This window comes from Hyperolius riggenbachi, chromosome 10 (genome assembly GCF_040937935.1).
Source record: "Hyperolius riggenbachi isolate aHypRig1 chromosome 10, aHypRig1.pri, whole genome shotgun sequence".
NCBI classification, from domain to species: Eukaryota; Metazoa; Chordata; class Amphibia; order Anura; family Hyperoliidae; genus Hyperolius; species Hyperolius riggenbachi.
In genome coordinates, this window is record NC_090655.1 from 10,597,861 (window position 1) to 10,618,968 (window position 21,108).

General features: G+C 46.6%; 1 protein-coding gene across 1 annotated transcript in view; it reads right to left on the reverse strand.

The window, feature by feature from the left end:
- Positions 1-6,450: 6,450 nt before the first annotated feature.
- Positions 6,451-21,108, reverse strand: part of SLC25A28 (solute carrier family 25 member 28) — a 40,144-nt gene continuing 25,486 nt past the window's right edge. The window contains exons 3-4 of the mRNA XM_068255395.1: positions 14,359-14,415; positions 6,451-11,021 (exon numbers count right to left, since the gene is read on the reverse strand). Of these exons, the coding sequence (XP_068111496.1) occupies positions 10,501-11,021; positions 14,359-14,415 (578 nt within the window). The 3' untranslated portion in view covers positions 6,451-10,500. The remainder of the gene's footprint in view (positions 11,022-14,358; positions 14,416-21,108) is intronic.

Genomic DNA, 21,108 nt, shown 5'->3' on the forward strand with positions numbered 1-21,108 from the left:
CTCTCCATCATGGTTATCACCATTCTTTTCCGGACAAGGTTGTTCCGTGACATGCCAGTACAGATGGGGTCTCTCCTTCATGGTTATCACCATTCTTTTCTGGACAAGGTTGTTCCGTGACATGCCAGTACAGAAGGTGTCTCTCCATCATGGTCATCACCATCCTTTTCTGGACAAGGTTGTTCTGTGACATGCCAGTACAGAAGGTGTCTCTCCATCATGGTCATCACCATCCTTTTCTGGACAAGGTTGTTCCGTGACATGCCAGTACAGAGAGTATGAAGCATTTTACACACATCTCAGCCACCAGCTACTTAACTCAATTGGATGAAGATTTACTTTGGAGTCAGTCCATGTTTGCAGTCGATGTTACCAGGCAGTAAAGATCATCGGTTGTGCAAATCATGGAAAGACAATGTGTGCGCAGTGATTAGTACAAATGCTAAATAAACAGGTTGTTATTCTGCAGGCAAAGCAAAGCAGCCTGTCCAGCAACCAGCCATGTCAACTAGACACCAATAAACCTACGTGTCAGTCGGTCTAGTTTCTTCACCACGACGCCTGGTCCGTACTCAATCGCCACATAATACTTCCATTAAAATGGACCTAAACTCTTGCACAGGACACAAGGAAAACAGAACAGAAATGCACCCTAGAGTGTGCAATTCTCCTTCATTTGTGTCTAATCACAAGTTATAATTTGATCTTCCCTGTGGCAGATAAGCCCATTTGGAAGCACTGGCTGTAAACAATATGTCGGCTTCCATGAATCAGGAAGTAGAAACTGTGCAGATTTATTGTAAGATTTGTATCAGCTGTAACAAATACATGTTTTTTGTTTAAACGTTATTATGCTGTTGTGTATCTTTTAGAGCAGAGAGGACGTTCTGAGTTCAGGTCCGCTTTAAATACTGAATCCACCCTAAACAGCAGTGCTCATGCTCTTTTAAGTGCAACCGAATTAAAACATGATCAATTTTAGTACTCCTAAAATAATACTATAATGCCTTTATTTTCATTACTTTTCAGGTGTCATTTTTATGCCTGCGGTCTAGTGGAGTGTACCTCCACATGCTGGTTGGCATGCATCAATTGCCAGCCAGCCCCTCCCTCCTGAATATGCTTATTAGCTGTGGCACAGTACACCTACACAATTGTTTGTTTCCCTGTAATACTGTGTGACCCTGAGCATTGTCATCTTTTATAACAAAAAAGATCCAGGAGGAAGCTCCAGGGGGGTATGTAAAGACCACTGTGCGCTGTCCAGGGCACTGCTACATGAGTCATGTCTACCCTTGGAACCCCTCTCCTTCCTTTCAGAGGATTCCTGCAGAGAGGGATTGAGAGAGGCTCCCAGCATGACTAGTACTGCACCTGATACCTTACCTCAGCATATATCCATCATTATAAATACCAACAGGAAGCATGAGAGTGTTAAAAAAGAGGGGGTTCTGTCCATTGGCATAGAAAACAGAAGGTGTACTTTAGTGAAAAATACATCTGGGGAGCCTTGCCTTGGCACCAGTGGAGTACAGGGCTCTGGAGTCAGAGTAATTTTGGGTACCTGGAGTCAAAGTTGGAGGTTTCATAACCTGAGGAGTTGGATGATTTTTGTACCAAATACACAGTCTTGGTGAATATTAGACCAAGGAGTCGTGGGTCGAATCTATTTTGGGTACCTGGAGTTGGTTGTTTCATAAACTGAGGAGTTGGATGATTTCTGTACTGACTCCACAGCCCTGGAGGAGAACATCGATAAAGAATCCCTGTGTCCTATGGTGAAATTCCACCTGCCTGCGGTTCCCGGAGGCCTGACTCTGCACGTGCCGCCGGGACCCGGAGGCCTGCATCTGCACGTGTCAGCAGGACTTGCTGCTCACAGCTCCTTCACACTTTATGCAGCACTGTGTCCTGTAGTTGCTGTTTCGGCACAGAAGGTGCCCTCTCCATTTACTCCATGAGAAAAGCAAACTACAGACTACAGGCAACACCTTGCAGCAAGTAACAGGTACAGGTGAAAAAAAGAAAGTACAGCATAATCTCGTTATAGTAAACCACTTTTCCCGGTCCCTTGGAGTCTACAATAATTGGCCCAGCATGCCCTAGTACATTGTCTGCAGCAAAAAGCAACTCTGTCCTCCCATTGGAGGTACAGTACAAGCACTTGTCCTAGAAATGGCCCAGCATGCCCTGGTGCATTCCCTGCTGCACAGGAGCAGCTCTGTCCTCCCATTGGAGGTACAGTACAAGCACCAGGGGCGTAGAAATAGGGGGTGCAGAGGTAGGGACCACATCGGGGCCCTTGGGCCAGAGGGGCCCCGAAGGGCCCTCCCTCTACTGCAGTATTTACTCTCTATTGGTTCTGTGCTCATAATAATCACTTATATAGATGATTTGAATAGTGGTAATCATTAAACTGCTTCCCATCCCCTTCTTGCACCTCTGACACTGTGGTTGTCCTTGGCAGGTTTTGGTGCCCCGTATCAATTGTTAGTATAGAGCGCTTGGGGGGGCCCATTGTAAAACTTGCATCGGGGCCCACAGCTCCATAGCTACGCCACTGACAAGCACTTGTCCTAGAAATATCCCAGCATGCCCTGGTGCATTCTCTGCTGCACAGGAGCAGCTCTGCCCTCCCATTGGAGGTACAGTACAAGCACTTGTCCTAGAAATGGCCCAGCATGCCCTGGTGCATTCTCTGCTGCACAGGAGCAGCTCTGCCCTCCCATTGGAGGTACAGTACAAGCACTTGTCCTAGAAATGGCCCATCATGCCCTGGTGCATTCTCTGCTGCACAGGAGCAACTCTATCCTCCCATTGGAGGTACAGTACAAGCACTTGTCCTAGAAATGGCCCAGCATGTCCTGGTACATTCTCTGCTGTCCTCACATTGGAGGTACAGTACAAGCACTTGTCCTAGAAATATCTCAGCATGCCCTGGTGCATTCTCTGCTGCACAGGAGCAGCTCTGTCCTCCCATTGGAGGTACAGTACAAGCACTTGTCCTAGAAATATCTCAGCATGTCCTGGTACATTCTCTGCTGTCCTCACATTGGAGGTACAGTACAAGCACTTGTCCTAGAAATATCTCAGCATGCCCTGGTGCATTCTCTGCTGCCCAGGAGCAGCTCTGTCCTCCCATTGGAGGTACAGTACAAGCACTTGTCCTAGAAATATCCCAGCATGCCCTGGTACATTCTCTGCTGCACAGGAGCAGCTCTGTCCTCCCATTGGAGGTACAGTACAAGCACTTGTCCTAGAAATGGCCCATCATGCCCTGGTGCATTCTCTGCTGCACAGGAGCAGCTCTGTCCTCCCATTGGAGGTACAGTACAAGCACTTGTCCTAGAAATATCCCAGCATGCCCCGGTACATTCTCTGCTGTCCTCACATTGGAGGTACAGTACAAGCACTTGTCCTAGAAATATCCCAGCATGCCCCGGTACATTCTCTGCTGTCCTCCCATTGGAGGTACAGTACAAGCACTTGTCCTAGAAATATCTCAGCATGCCCTGGTGCATTCTCTGCTGCCCAGGAGCAGCTCTGTCCTCCCATTGGAGGTACAGTACAAGCACTTGTCCTAGATATATCCCAGTATGCCCTGGTACATTCTCTGCTGCACAGGAGCAGCTCTGTCCTCCCATTGGAGGTACAGTACAAGCACTTGTCCTAGATATATCCCAGCATGCCCTGGTACATTCTCTGCTGCACAGGAGCAGCTCTGTCCTCCCATTGGAGGTACAGTACAAGAACTTGTCCTAGAATTATCCCAGCATGCCCTGGTAAATTCTCTGCTGCACAGGCGCAGCTCTGTCCTCCCATTGGAGGTACAGTACAAGCACTTGTCCTAGAAATGGCCTAGCATGCCCTGGTGCATTCTCTGCTGCACAGGAGCAGCTCTGTCCTCCCATTGGAGGTACAGTACAAGCACTTGTCCTAGAAATGGCCCAGCATGCCCTGGTACATTCTCTGCTGCACAGGACCAGCTCTGTCCTCCCATTGGAGGTACAGTACAAGCACTTGTCCTAGAAATGGCCCAGCATGCCCTGGTGCATTCTCTGCTGCACAGGACCAGCTCTGTCCTCCCATTGGAGGTACAGTACAAGCACTTGTCCTAGAAATAGCCCAGCATGCCCTGGTACATTCTCTGCTGCACGGGAGCAGCTCTGTCCTCCCATTGGAGGTACAGTACAAGCACTTGTCCTAGAAATATCCCAGCATGCCCTGGTACATTCTCTGCTGCACAGGAGCAGCTCTGTCCTCCCATTGGAGGTACAGTACAAGCACTTGTCCTAGAAATATCCCAGCATGCCCTGGTGCATTCTCTGCTGCACAGGAGCAGCTCTGTCCTCCCATTGGAGGTACAGTACAAGAACTTGTCCTAGATATATCCCAGCATGCCCTGGTACATTCTCTGCTGCACAGGCGCAGCTCTGTCCTCCCATTGGAGGTACAGTACAAGCACTTGTCCTAGAAATGGCCCAGCATGTCCTGGTACATTCTCTGCTGCACAGGACCAGCTCTGTCCTCCCATTGGAGGTACAGTACAAGCACTTGTCCTAGAAATAGCCCAGCATGCCCTGCTGTATTCTCTGCTGCACAGGCGCAGCTCTGTCCTCCCATTGGAGGTACAGTACAAGCACTTGTCCTAGAAATGGCCCAGCATGCCCTGGTACATTCTCTGCTGCACAGGAGCAGCTCTGTCCTCCCATTGGAGGTACAGTACAAGCACTTGTCCTAGAAATGGCCCAGCATGCCCTGGTGCATTCTCTGCTGCACAGGAGCAGCTCTGTCCTCCCATTGGAGGTACAGTACAAGCACTTGTCCTAGAAATATCCCAGCATGCCCTGGTGCATTCTCTGCTGCACAGGAGCAGCTCTGTCCTCCCATTGGAGGTACAGTACAAGCACTTGTCCTAGAAATGGCCCAGCATGTCCTGGTACATTCTCTGCTGCACAGGACCAGCTCTGTCCTCCCATTGGAGGTACAGTACAATCACTTGTCCTAGAAATATCCCAGCATGCTCTGGTACATTCCCTGCTGCACAGGAGCAGCTCTGTCCTCCCATTGGAGGTACAGTACAAGCACTTGTCCTAGAAATATCCCAGCATGCCCTGGTGCACTCTCTGCTGCACAGGACCAGCTCTGTCCTCCCATTGGAGGTACAGTACAAGCACTTGTCCTAGAAATGGCCCAGCATGCCCTGGTAGATTGTCTTCTGCAAAGAGCAACTCTGTCCTCCCATTGGAGGTACAGTACAAACACTTGCTACTTTTGGTGGACTACAAGGTTAAGTATACCTTAGGGCTGCATAGCCAGGCTAGACAAATTGCTGTACTGTATCCAGGGCTCCTAAAAACTGCAGCCATCACTGAATAGAGGAAGGTACTTGGTTCCTGTGAGTGGCTCAGATACCTCTGCGGACGAGACCCGCAGAACTTTCCTTACAGCTCCAGCCTGAAGAGAGCAGCAGACAATGGGTTTCACAATAACATATAGCGCATACTTCTTACTATATCCAAAGTCAGCGTCACATAGGAGCCAAAAACATGTTTACTGTAACAGTTATATTATATCAGAGTTTACTATACCAGGCGTTGCTCCCATAGACTTATAATGGAGATTGGCAAGGACCCCAACCGGTAGTTTACTATACCAGAGTTTATTCTAACGAGATTATACTGTACTGAGGGGCCTACAGAATGGGAGGGTTTAGAGGGATCATATACATTTTAAGCACACAGTATTATTTATAGTGTGTTTCATAATCCAAACCCTGCAGGTCCCCAGAGTTTAGGTAACATGTTGTCCAGTGAGCAGCTGATACTGACTGCCACAAGAGGGCACTGCTGAAACACACGAGACGGATCAGCTGATTTCGGCGCGCGGCTCTAAGAGCCGAGCACCGAAACTGGGCGCCCCGTAGCAGCAATGCTATGCTGGGCACATATCGGTAATTCGGGGCGCCGGCGGCTGCCAGACAACGAATTACATCTCCATCCGAGTACCAGCAACTCCGAGGGGGAATAGTATTTAACAAGGCCTCGGAGTTTAGTGACAGCGGTGAGAGCAGTCATTCCACTCTCACCGCGCTGAACTGAGCAGCGCCGGAAATAATATGCACCCCACAAGAGAGGCTTCGTATCCGGCTGAAAGAACAGCTCATCTTCGGTTTTCCAGCAGTTCCCTGTAGCAGAAGCCAGGACCATTTAGGAAAGACATATAAAACTCTGAAGTTCTCCCCGCTGGCAAGGATTCCTACAATGGAGTCCCCCCCCCCCCCCCCCCCCACACACACACAGTGGAAGAGAGGATGACACAATCGTGCTTCTAGTAAAGGACACTTTAGCTTCAATGCAAATAAGTTGACCATAAAATTGCCAGAGATAAGATACACAGTGATCTCCGGCAACTACTGATTAACGGAACAGAAAAGTCTGCAGCCACCGCAGTGGTGTAAGTGCTTTATCGTGTGCGTTTTGACAACGGCCTTAGAACTCTATTCCTGGGACAAGACTTTGGTAAGGACACTGCAACGTAAAATACCAACTGAGTGCATGAAGAAGGGGGGCCAGGAACGGAGGCGTCCTAAGCTGGTCACCCCAGGCATACAGCTGTAACAGATGTGTCTGATGACCGAAGCACATAAGCGAAGCTTGCACTGACAACGTAGGGACACTCCAGCCAAAGCTGCAGTACTCTTCTCAGCCTACAGGGGGAGCAAAAGTACATTCTGTTTCTCCGCAGTGGACCAAATCTTTGGGATGAAGGCAAAACTAACGGTTGGTCTTTCAAACCAAAAGAACCAAACACATGACAATGTTTGAAGATAGAACAGTTCTCCTTGCCCAACTCCTAGCATTCTATTCGGATAGTTTAAACAGGTGTAGGAACATGGATATTTCCGCTGACCACAGATACCGGAAAAAAGCCTAACCAATCAAAACCTGTAACTGCCAATCAATTATGCAAATACACTGCAGGTGGCCGTAACTGAATTTAAAGAGAAACTGAAATGAGTGATATGGTGGCTGCTATATTTACCTCCTTTTAAACAATACCAGTTGCATGGCAGTTCTGCTGATCTATTTGGCTGCAGAAGTGTCTGAATCACCAGAAACAAGCATGCAGCTAATCTTGTCAGATCTGACAATTATGTCAGAAACACCTGATCTGCTGCATGCTTGTTCTATGGTTAACCCTCCTGGCGGTCTAATGCATTCCGTCAGGAGGGGGCGCAGCAGGTTTTTTTTTTTAAATCATGCATCGAGGTCAGGGCTCGCTACATGATAGCCGCTGCTCAGCGGCATCCCCCCGCCCGCTTTGATCACCTTCAGCGATCTCCGATCAGGAAATCCTGTTCAAAGAACGGGATTTCCTGGAGGGCTTCCCCCGTCGCCATGGCGGGATGACATCACCAACGTCAGCGACGCCGTGATGTCATTGGGAGTCCCGATCCACCCCTCAGTGCTGCCTGGCACTGATTGGCCAGGCAGCGCACGGGGTCTGGGGGGGTTGGCCCGCACGGCGCGACGGATAGCGGCGATTGAGCGCGGGGCGGCGGCGATCGGTGTGCTGATGCAGCTAGCAAAGTGCATTAGAGGCAGAGGATCAGCAGGATAGCCAGACAACTGGTATTGCTTAAATGGAAATAAATATGGTAGCCTTTACCTCTATATCATTTCAGTTGCCCTTTAAGGATGAACTTTAATGAATATAAAACTTTAGGAAATTATATATTCGGCGATTGCCCATTGTAAATCCTTTCCTATCCCCGATTTACATTCTGAAATGTATTAGAGATGCCAGCATCTTTACTGCTTGCACGGTGAATTACTTTGGGATACCCCCGTCCCATCTGTTAACATCACATGATCTCCCAGAGTGCACTGGGGCAGAAGGCTGCTCGATATCATAGCCTAGGCTAGACATCACTGGAAGAGCAGGGCCATTAATATAAAGCAATATATCAATATAAAGTTTTTCTGATGCTAAAACCAGGATAATATACAAATGGATATCCTGAATTGTGTATTACATTCAACTATATGTCATTAATTTTTAATAAACACAGTTTTACAGTAATGGGTTAGTCAATTTGTGGTGTGCTGACCATCGCACTAGGTTGGTCTATTACCAGAATCCAAATAAACGATTTGGTTTTAGATGGCACACCATCAGGAAACAGTCGTCTGTGTATTACAATACTGTACTGTGTTTACTAAGCTAGATTACAGCCACCTGCAATTTATTTGTAGAACAATCAGGTAATTCTCCTGGATTTCCACCAGCTCAGCTATGCTACAACGGACCAACCTGTTCATTATTCAATTTACCACTAATTATTTGACAGCTAGAGGCTCCCATTGGCTTAATGTAATGCCCTTGCTGGGTCAGTGCAGACTGGCAAGTGAGGAGAAATATTTGCTTTGATAAGATTTTAAATATAAATCCCGCCACACGTTGCATTGTGGTTTTGTACAGTGTAGGAAAAGGGCTAAAACTGCAGTGTTTGTGTGTCCCTCACTAAGAAAGATTAATTGCTCAACACTAGACACAGTTCGTATTCTGCATTCCAAACAGAACAGAGCTATGGCAGGTGAGTGTGTGTTAACTTCATCCTTGTCGCTGCCTATAGCAGATGCATTCCACATTTTGTTCAATCACGTTTCACATCACTTCAATACTTCCTGCTCCCGGGTTTGAAGGAGGAAGTATCAGAGACGGAATGTAATGGAATGCGACATGGAGCTCATTTGCTATAAGCAGCAAAAAGGGTGACTTTACCTCCCTCCCCCTCAAGTTTAAAGCCTCTGTTTCCTTCAAAATGCAGAATCCGAACTGTGGAGCTCATGCCTACTCACTGTTAACCGGGCCCGTCACCAGGAAACGTCTGCAGTCATCTCAGCGAGGACTTCACCATACTCTGATCCTGCTCAAAGCAGCTATTGTACTTCACTTCCTGTTAGTGGCAAAGGTTACCAGGAACAGGAAGTGAGGAAAAATTCTACCTAACGGAAACAGACAATAAAAATCCAGCTGTGGTTTACACTCTATCCAATATAAAAAAAAAAGTTAAAGAGTTAGCTACAGCTCCACTCCACTTAATGAGTAATACAAACTGTAAGGAGCTCAGAAATGGGCCCAACGATTTCCCTGACAATTTTGATTGGCTCAATTCTAATCTGCATACAACTGCCAATTATATTTGCATGCAAGCCTTGATTATCAATATCTCACTAACCATCTACAATGAGATGCTTTCAATGGAAGCCAAACTCCTGTGCCTCCTTATGGTGGGGTACGTCTCCACTAGGTACTGCAGAATGGACCCCCCCTCAAGCAGGCATATAGGGCCACATGCTGATCCTTCCAAATGAATCCTGAGTTATACAAGCAAATCACGGCAAGGTATATGGAGAGGTCACTCTTCAGTGAAAACTGCGTGGCAAAATCGGTTTATATGCAAACAAGGGAACCACGCTCAGCCTGCTGGGAGAATACGTAAATGAACGAGTGCTGAACCAATCAGGATACAGGCCAACCCCTTTTGAACCTGCTAATTGGTTCTTGTGTGATCGATGGTTTCACTGGCCCACAAGGCCTGTAGATTTTAGCCTAACAATGTATAGTTTGTCCGTCTTGCTGTTTTATACTATGTATGGCACAATAGCTTAGTTTATGAATTGCTCCTCCTAGTGGCTCCTATTATTGCCTGATGTTTTACCTGGATTAACTATGCAGGAAGGGTTGCAATGGATTTCTACAGCACTTACATGTGGAATGAAAAATTTTCACTGTGTGCTGTGCAAGAGTTCCGGTCCGCTTTAACTTGCACTTAAGCCTTTGGAACTACTAAATTTTTTGTCATGCAGTTTTTACTGAAGGCAACCTTGAATCATGGATTTTATGATATGCTCAGCACACCTCTGAATCTCTCTAAAGTTGGCCATACACTATAAAATTGTTTTACCCGATTACACAAAAATGTCTAATTGGGCAAATTTTTTTTTTTTTTTAATCGGTGCAGTTATATAGTGTATGGCAGGCTTTAGGCTTAGTTCAACTAAGACGTCATCAGACAGCAGTAACTTTACACCTATTGGCTCTATCAAATTTCTTAAGCCTCATCATAACAATCACATTCTCCCTTTCAGTTTTCAACTGCAGCAGAGAAGCTGCAGATTATTGGCTACCATGGGCAACAAGAACTGTTTTTCCTTCAAGTACAGCCATGTATGAGACTCTGATAACGCAGCTGGGACTTGCTGCTGGATCGGGTGACTGACATCGGATAAAAGACACTGCAGAACTTGGTAAAGAACATTCGGGTGTCTTTGTTCAGTAAGCTGTTAGCAATAATGGAAAAGAGCAGAGGTCCCTCTGTACTCTAAGAACAGGTCAATTAATAAAATAAAAGAGAAGCAAGTCTTGCAAGCTGACGACTGTCCATCTTTCCTGGCCTGGAGTGTCTCAGTATGAGTGCTTTGGTTGGAGGCATCAGTGGCCTGCCCTCCTCTCCTCCTGGCGTTTGGTGATGATGTACTTGAAGAACTCGTAGACTGACCACGCGATGGCTGTAGAGGGCATCTGATAGATGACTCTGGCCTGAACCCCTCGGAAGTACGCCGCGACACCACCAACTTGGTAGACCGTCCTGAAGGCACTAGCCATGCCTGTGATGTGTCCAGTTATGTTGGTGGAATTCAATGCCAGCGACTCCTGCGTGTTGAGTAAGGTCTTGCAAACGTCCAGTGGGGTGGTGACGGCGGCAGCCACCGCCCCGGCGCAGGCGCCCGAAAGCATGTGGGAGGTTGGGTTGTATTGTCTGTGGGGATTAAGGTGCTCTTGCATGAACTCGTAGGTCATGAAGTGTATGGCCTGGAAGGGGATGTTCATAGTCAGTTGGGTCGTGTAGCTTCGGTAAAAGGCACCAGCACCCTCGTTCTGCCACACGACTCTCATACACTCAGTCACTTTGTGGTACGGAGAATTGTACATCTGCATCCTCTGCTTGATCACTTGTCCAGAAAATGGACAAGAAGGAACAGTTCCGGGGAAGACGAATGCCGCAGGCCAAAGGGGTTCCCCAAAGAAAAAAACAAAATAAAAGTTAGAGGAATATTATTACATGAAGACATAATTACAGGGAACATGAAGTAAGAAAAATACCTAAGATGCCATTTTCATTCCCTTATAAACAATGGCGGTTGCCTGGCTGTCTACTGAGCTTTTGGCTTTGTCACAACCCTGCAACAAGCATGCAGCCAGCAGAGTCACACCATTTGATTTGTATGCTCATTCTGGGCCAGCGACTAACAGTATTAGAGGATGAGCATTAGCACACAAGTCAGGCAACCGGCATTGTTTAGCAGAGAATGAAGATGGCAGCCTCCGTATCTCTCAGTTCAGGTTCCCTTTAAAAGAAAAATCCACCATTTCTTATTAAATGACTTCTATAGCTGAAACTAATATTCCGCTACCCCAAATATTTAATCGTTGCTGAATAAACTAATTTACTTTTTGCTAAAAAAGTCCTATTACAATCATATTAGCATTATTGGTGCAGACTAGTTCAGAACTGTCCTGCAATTGTCACCACTAATTTATGGCGAGAGAGGGGGAGACAGAAAAAGAGAGTGTGATATGTAGCCTAGCACAGTGTTCTGACCGCTCTTTCACAGCCATCATAGTTTTACAGCAATCTGAGTTACAGGAGGTCTTCTGTGAGACCAGACTGGCAGCCTTCAATAACCAGTGCATACAAGGAAAACACCCCACAATTCATGGCATACTGAATATGCTCAGATCCAGTGTTCTATCATCACACTTCTATCCTTGCCAAAGTCTCTTAAGATACTTACAATTGCCTATTTTTCCTGATTCCAACACAACATCTTCATTTTGCACACTATGTCCCACTGTTTGGTACCATTGCATTGTTGAGTGTGAGTGTGTATTGACGTTAAAGGACAACTGTAGCGAGAGGGGTACGGAGGCTGCCATATTTATTTCCTTTCAAACAATACCAGTTGCCTGGCAGCCCTGCTGATCTATATGGCTGCAGTAGTGTCTGAATCACACCAGAAACAAGTATGCAGCTACTCCTGTCAGATGTGACAATCTCAGAAACACCTGATCTGCTGCATGCTTGTTCAGGGGCTATGGCTAAAAGTATTATGCTGGGGATACACTGTACGTTTTGTACCGTGTATCGAGCCGCACAATAGATTGCGGCGCGTCTCCGCTTGTCCCTGCGTGCGGCCGGATCGATTCCCGCTCGTCCCCGCGGGCGGCTTCTTATCTTCCGCTCGTTTCTTCTATTGTCCTGCCCGCCGGTATCGAGCATGGAATCAATCCGGCAGGGTATCGGACACGTCAGAAATTATCAATCGAGGCATCAGCGGCTCGATTGATATAAAAACAACAACAACAAAAAAAAAACGCACCATGTATTGACGCACCATTAGAGGCAAATGTCAGCAGGACAGCCAGGCAACTGGTATTGCTTAAAGGGAACCTAAACTGAGAAGGATATGGATTTTTCCTTTTAAAATAATACCAGTTGCCTGACTCTCCTGCTGATCCTGTGTCTCTAATAGTTATAGCCACAGCCCCTGAACAAGCATGCAGATCAGGTGCTCTGACTGAAGTCAGACTGGATCAGCTGCATGCTTGTTTCAGGTGTGTGATTCAGCCACTACTGCAGCCAAAGAGATCAGCAGGACTGCCAGGCAACTGGTATTGTTTAAAAGGAAACATTGTTTAAAAGGAAACATCCATATCCCTCTCAGTTAAGGTTCCCTTTAAAGGGTACCAGAGATGTACCGTAGCTGAGAAAATGAAAAAGTTGTTATACATACCTGGGGCTTCCTCCATCCCCATACTCACTGATCGATCCCACGCCGCTGCCCGCAGCTACGAGAACCGGCTCCCGTCACTGACATCATCGGAGCCAGGCTACGCAGGAGGAGTGCGCCCTCTATGTATCTCTCCAGCGGCTGCTGCAGAGATACGCAAAGAGCGCACTTCTGCTACGCTAGACTGGCTCCGACTGACGGCAGAGTGGGGAGCCGGTTCTCATAGCTGCGGGCAGCAGCGTGGGATCGATCAGCGCGTATGGGGATGGAGGAAGCCCCAGGTATGTATAGAATCTTTATTTTTTCAGCTCTGGTTCCCTTTAAAAGTAAATAAAAATGGCAGCCTCCATATTCATCTTGCTACAGCTGTCCTTTAAGTCCTCAACCCAAAGCCTGGCCATTTCGGGATCTGGTTGACCAATGTGTGAAATGGGCAGTTGATACAATTAATGTGCAAACATCCGATTTACTTTTTCTGACTTTTGCCAATTAAAGAGTACTTATTTTATAATGTGTAAACCCTAGTGGACCTGAACTCTTACACAGGACAGAAGGAAAACACTGAGAAATGCACCCCGTATGTATTTAGAGATTAGCCTGTCTAATTCCCCCATTATCTGTGATTGTAATTTGATCTCAGCTGTGTCAGCTCAGGAATATCATCTGCCTCGGCAGAGCAGCTAACTTGGAAACACAGGATGTTAACTCTGTCTGCTTCCATGAAAGCAGGAAGTAGACACTATTGCAGGATTTGTATCAGCTGTAACAAACAAATGTGTTTCTTTAAAGGATATTATGCGCTTGCTTATCTTTTAGAGCAGAGAGGAAGCTCTGAGTTCAGGTCCACTTTAATGCAAAGCTCTTTATCCCCCCTGCATGAACTGACGGGTGTCAGCAGCAATAACTCCCCCGCTGCCAGTAAATCTTTATAGCTCTGAAACTCCGCCTCCTTTCAGCAAACCCACCGCGGCGTTTTTTCCATAGGGTTACGAAGCGATATGACAGAAGAGCTTTGTATTGGCGCGGATGTTTTACCGACTGAGGGGGCGGAGCTGCGGCTCTCTAATGATTTACGGGGGGCGGGCAAGTTACTGCAGCTCCCACCCGCCAATCCATGCAGGAGGGAGATGGAGCTTTGTCTTAAAATGTTTACACATAAAATAGAATTTCTGGCGTCCATGCTTGTAACCATATTTTAAAAGCAACTGTATTGACCTGAAGAAGAGGGCTGAGACCACTGAAACGCCGTGTCCTTTTAATTGTGCTGAATAATTTAAAATTTGTGTTACATTTACCCTGTGGTTTGGGTCCTTCCATCTGGAGTGGTAAAGACACCTCTCTACACCTTATTTTTTGTTTCATTACATTACCTATCCCCCCCCCCCCCCCATACATTATAAAATAAGTACTCTTTAACAGAGACCTTCCCCCCCAAAAACAAGCATCAATAAAATCTGCTTTCAGCTGCTGTGCTGCCCTCACCGGGAAGTAAACTCACCTTCCGCAGGATTCATCATTGCATCATGTAACAGTGTCGCTGCGCAGCCGGCGGCCCCTGGAAGACAAAAACTGTCACAAGTGAGCAAATGCATGACCCCGACCAGCCAGGACGCCGTCTATACAGAGGAGACACTGCAGGTAGGTGGATTCCCAGCAGAGTATAAATGCCTATACCACTGCAGAGACAGCTGGAATGTAAATCTGCACATCACAATTCCCCAAGAAAATAGCAAAACAACAACTGGGGAGAAGCTACGAAAATCCTCGCTTTTGTCTGCCTGTGCCTATACTGATAGTAAACGTACTACATTACCTATCATGTGCTGATCTCTGCTGGTAAAATGTTCCCCCTCCCTACCTTGCTTGTAAAACGCCTATCTGCACCTCTTACCCTCCAGGTACCGACCCTTATCAAAGCTCCAGCTGAGACTCAAAACTGATGTTCTGGAGCACAAGGCTAATGCAGAGCGGCACAGGTAACATTATAATACTTTCCTGACCTCAACGCAGGAATGGGTCACCTCTTCCACCACCGAGAGGCGCTGTAATGCTGAAATCCTCCCGATCACGCCATAGCATGTGGGACCCAACAGATGATGTCAGTGGTATAGCTCCGCTCAGCGGTGGAAGAGGCGGGCTGAACCTGCATCCAGATCAGGTTAATATTACGCTGGGGGAGGCAGCCCAAGTTTTCTCCTACACTCACATTCTCCTGCACAAGATAACTCGGGCAGAGATGCTAAAAGGTTATACCCCAATTTCAGACGGCCATTTTATATGCATTTAACAGCACACTATACGCAATTAGGTATGCATAAATCTATACAACATGAGAAAGGAGGATACCTTCATTAAAGTGAACTAAGCACAATTTTTAGTACCTAGAGCATCTCAATAGCACATTAAATATGCATGCCAACAATGTGGCTCATCAATAAAATATATACTTTTTACTTCTTTCTTTTGACATTAAAAGTTTAACAGAGGTTTTATTACCCTACTCTGAGGCCAAGACTACAGAATATTCAGGCAGATAAGGACTGATGTCATTATTTTATTGCCCACATTAGCAAAGTGCAAACAAAAGCTTTCATCAGCAGGGAGGAAGCACTATGCTTTAAAGAGTTTAGAGAAGTCACATATGATATCTTCACATGCGTTCCCATGGATAAATAACGGGCAGCTTGAAGGGGAGGGGGGGGGGAGGGGGACATGGCATCTCCTATAACTATTAGAAACCAGGAAACAAAAGTGGCACTTGGTTCCCTTAAAACAATTCCCAGTTCCTCTCTCCTCAGATGCCAATAAGCAGGAGACGAGGCAATGTAGAGCACAGGAGGCATCTGTATATACCAGATACGTATATATGCTCTAATCTGGAATAATGTCCTATTAAGTGCATGTATAATGGCACCTGAACAGGAGTGTATGGCTGCATACACACAGACAATTTTGATTGGTCATTGACTGGCTAATGTTTCCACTTTCATGTAGTATGAGAGCTTACCCACACAATCATAATATTCAAAAATCTGTTGGTACTCCCATTACGTGGAAGTGGTAAAATTAGCCAATCATAATTGGTTGTGTGTACCACCCAAAAGGTGCCCACTAGTGATCCAATTTTCTGAACGGTCAACGGTCCGATTAAATGGTTGCAAAAAGAATAGTTCTGAAAGTCACATCATCGGAACGCTCAATAGAACTATCGCGTATCGTCGATGTTCACCATTGAAGGATACCTTAGTCCTTATTAAAATGACGCCATGTGTGTGTGTGTTCTGTGTGTGTGCGTGCGTAAGCGCATAGGCTTACTGCAACTCCCGTGACCCGGCGTCCGTCTCAGTTCATCCGCTGTGCCTCCAGTTGTCCTCGGGTGAGCTTTGCCTCAGTCATACTCTGCTGCATATGCGCAGTATGTCCTCTTGGGGCAGCTTGTGACCGCCTTTACTGGAGACCCAGTGTAGCCTTTGCGCACCTCTCCACACACACAGGGTGTCATTTTTAAATTTTAATAAGGACTAAGGTATCCTTTAACAGTACCAGATCTGATTGATGGACCAGTTGATTGTACCGTTAATGGGCACCTTAAAAATAAGCATTCTGCCGCTATTACGGATTTCTAATTAATTATTCCCTGATGAACTTTGACAGTAGAATACCAAATGCCTGAAAATCTACAGAAAAAAACAAACAAACCTGGACTAAAAGCAAATAACAATGAGATGTGAATGCTGCAAACGGCATGCAGCAATTGGGCCAATCAAAAAAGCATGTTTGACTGTCCCAATTCCCAAATGCATGCAATTCAGATGAAAGATAAAACATCTCACTGGCCCTAGGGGGGCATACACATCCAATTTCGATTGGCCAATTTTATCACTACCGTGTAATAGGTGAGCTTACTTACGCAATTTGTTCATTGTATTCAAAATCTGTAGGCTATCATACTACATGGAGGTGGTAAGAATGGTCTGTGATTGGCCAATCAAAATTGGACATGGGTATGCACGCTTAGTGATGATGTCATCTATCACACCCAATTTCCAGCATACATCAACTGCTAAATATTGATCTCATTTATAACTCCGCCTCCGCTCTGCCGAGCTGCAGTGAAGAGAATTACCAGCGGATCACCTCCATTCTTTATGCAACACATCAGCACAATGACCGGTTGGAATCACTCACAAGCTGAAGGTACTGTGGGGTTCCTGCAGATTATTTCCTTCAGCAGCATGGCTGATTGGACAGAGGGGTAAGGAAGCTAGCCAATGAATGACAATGGTATGCCCCTCCCACTTCAGGTGGCATCTAGAAGGGAGTGTACAAAAACTCTCTATTAGGCTCCCTGCACACTGCAAATCCGTTTTCCGATTCCGATTCCGTTTCCGATTTTCCTTGAATACATTCAACAGAAAAACGGATCAAAAAACGCAGCATGCAGTTAAGATTAAAAATCTGAATCGGAATCGGATGTAAAAACAGATTAAAAAGCGGAATCGGAATCTGAAATGCATGCAGTGTGCAAGAGGCCTTAGAGTTCCTCTGTGTAGCAGCATGGAGGATGTCACCGTAAACCAGAGACTTACCAAGAAAGCAACAGAACCCCCTTTGTTCCCATCCTGCTGCTTCCTGGAGTCATCGCTGGACTGAAGCAGGATTCCGAGGAAACCGCTGGGTACAGGCTGCAGTGCAATACCAGGTATCAGCAGCAGGTGGAGCACTGGCAGAAAGTCATCGCCATAGCTGACAACTAAGGTAGCCATACATCTAGAGATGAGCAGATTCGACCAAGAGACAAATCTCTCTCTGATCGAATCTGATTAGAGAGATTGGTCAGATGCCCACACACCGCAGGCTGTTTCCCGATCAATTCCAAGCTGCAATAAATCAGGAATCTGCCTTGTGACGCCGCCTCGGCGATCCTGTGCCCTCTAATGTACCCTCTGGTGCCAGGGCACTTTATAAGTTACCTGTCCATGCCCGCCGCTACCATCCGCCCTCTATACACACGCCCCATGTGGTTGTCTAGTAAGTGTGCGGGTGATGTCACTCATGCCCATGTTACTAGGCAACCACATAGGGCACATGTATGGAGCAAGGAGCCAGCGGCGGACATGGACAGCAGTGTTCTCCCCAGGCTCTTTTTGGTGACCACCCGGCTGTCATCGGCTAGCCTCCTCACCTCCTCCTATGCTGTAAGCAGAGTTGCCCTGCATTTTCATCTCGCCCACCCGGCTACTTTTTCATGCCACCCGGCCGCTTTTTCATGCCACCCGGCTGGAAAAAAAATCTGAGGAGAACACTGGACAGGAAATGTATAGTGCATTGGGCACATTACACATTAGGGGGACAGCACCGGGGGTTTTGTTCGTTCCGATATCGCTCAACGTTACCACCGCGCACCCCAGTGTTTTCCCCAGGCTCTTTTAGCTGGGTGCTCCACCCGGCTAATTTTGGTGAGCACCCGGCTGTCATCTGCTCACATCCTGCTGTAAGTAGAGAAGCGCCAGCCCTGCATTCTCTCATCTCGCCCCACCCAGCTATTTTTTCATACCACCCGGCTGGAAAAAAAATCTGGGGAGAACACTGCACCCAATCGAGCAAGCGGGCCCTACATTTTGCAGCACGTCCAAACCGATTAATACAACAATTTCAGCCTGAAATTGGTCTCATTATCGGTCTGGCATGCGCTTGGCTTCACCGATTTTCATCGGATTCTCTATTATAAATATTATATGAAATCGTATTGTCGATCAGCCACCAAGTTGCCTGATATATGGGTACCATTAGAGAATGATACTGCTGATTGTGTCCTGCTGTAAGGTCACACTTGTTGCAGCTTCGATCTCGGACAGATTTGCTCATTGTGAATGACTCGATGCTGCAATAGAGTTAAAGGATACCCGAACTGAAATTTGACATGATGAGATAGACATGTGTATGTACAGTGCCTAGCAAACATAACTATGCTGTGTTCCTTTTTTTCTTTCTCTGCCTGAAATAGTTAAATATAAGGTATGTAAGTGGCTGACTCAGTCCTGACTCAGACAGGAAGTGACTACAGTGTGACCCTCACTGATAAGAAATTCCTCTTTTATACCTCTTTCTTGCTCTCAGAAGCCATATTTTGCTAGGAAAGTGTTTTATAGTTGGAATTTATCATCAGTGAGGGTCATACTGTAGTCACTTCCTGTCTGAGTCAGGACTGAGTCAGCCACTTGCATACCTTATATTTAACTATTTCAGGCAGAGAAAGAAAAAAAGGAACACAGCATAGTTATCTGTGTGCTAGGCACTGTACATACACATGTCTATCTCATCATGTCACAGTTCAGTTGTGGTATCCTTTAAGCCTCAACTGCACGGTACAATTTTCCATCAGCTCCAGGATCTATTAGAGAGATCTATTAGATAATTTCCAACCGTCCAGTCTGTTTGCGTTAGATTTTGCTATAGATTTTGGGTACTCATCAAAGCAAAATCTATTGCAAAATTGATCTGAAACAGTTTGGACGTCTAAACACGATGCAATTTCTTATTAGAGCTAATACATCCGTCTATCTGATGGAAAATTGTACAGTGTAGATGAGGCTTAATGTATGGGCACCTTAACTCTGCCCTGAGATTTGCCACGGCTTTTGTGACCCCGATGATTCGTCAGGCAGATCTGAGCAGTGATCGGAAATACCTGACAAATGGACGTGTGTATGGTGGACTGCCGATATATATACTGCCCTGAGATGTATTATATCTCTGCTGACAGCTGGTATTGCTCAGAACCCAATCTGATACGGTGAGCCGGTGGGACCACCTGTCTGCTGCTACACAGAGGGGGAGAGAATTGTGGGCGCACTTTGTGTTAAAGAAAACCCCCAAAACTTAGAGGCAACAAAACTAACAATTTTAAACTGGTTAAGTCAGATAACTCCACCCACAGGTAAAACATGTCGCGCTGAGTGCATCGGACCCTTCCCTAAGACCGACTGTTTTTTTTCCCTGGGATTTTGAGTCTGTGGCTACAACATTTTGGGATTGAGTTAAAGGACAACTGAAACGAGAGGGATATGGAGACATTTATTTTCTTTTAAGCAATACCAGTTGCCTGGCTATCCTGCTGATCCTTTGCCTCTAATACTTTTAGCCATAGACCCCGAACAAGCATGTAGCAGATCAGGTGTTTGACTGAATTTGCCAAATGCTTGCTTCAGATGTGTTACTTAGACTGTACTGCTGCCAAAAAGAATCAGCAGGACAGCCAGGTAACTGGTATGGTTTAAAGAGGAAATATGGCAGCCAACATATCTCTCAATTCATGAGTCGTTTAAGGCGGGCTTCATAAAATCCGGAAACAAGCCAGGTAAAGGAGGTCGGTAAAGATGGCTGAACGGCTAACAGACTTTCACAATTAAGCTTTGTGCATTTAAACCGTTCCAGCACCAAATATAATTATAATTTACACTAAGAAACAAGGGAGTTATTGCACTAAGCGCTGGTAATATGGCCATACGCATGCAGTACTGTTACCAACGCTAGCAGTGTACTGCATGTTATGTAATTAAAGGAAACCTGAGATGGATTGAGCTAAAAGCATTTATACTTAACTGGGGCTTCCTTCAGGCTGTGGGTTCCCTTGCTGTCTCTCCAACCGCAAACGCCCCAATCACGCTCCCGTCACTATCGTGCAGAATGCTCCAGGCGTCAGGGACACGCCCACGGTTGAGCTGCACAGTACAGCACCATTGAGCCAACTGGAGGGAGAGACCGGGCAGGCCAGCGAACAATAGGAGCGGCCCGGAGAGATGGCGAGGGTGCTCACGGCCTGAAGGAAGCCCCAGGTGAGTATAAATGCTTTCATTCCATCTCAGGTGGTACATGGTAACGTATGTTATCCAACTTGCACAACCCACGCTATGCGCGTACGGATTGCCTTATACATGTAAGTATAGGTAGTACAGGTGTCCGTCCATTTATATGTAGCTAGGCAGTACACCTCACTTGAGACACCCAGAAAATGCAGCCCTTGTTATAGGTAGCCCGAGAGCCCCACCACTGCAGAGAACCAGGGAGTGCTCCCCCCTTTCAGTACATGTAGCCAGTGTGTGCGCCCCCCCCCCCCCAAGTGGCCCTCCCCTATCCAGAGCTGCATCCGAGCAACCGTTACCTCCCTGGGATCTGGCCACTTCCTGCTAGTCTTCCTCCTATCCTCCGGGGGGGCGCTCTATCTCTGCTTAGATCACCCTGTGTG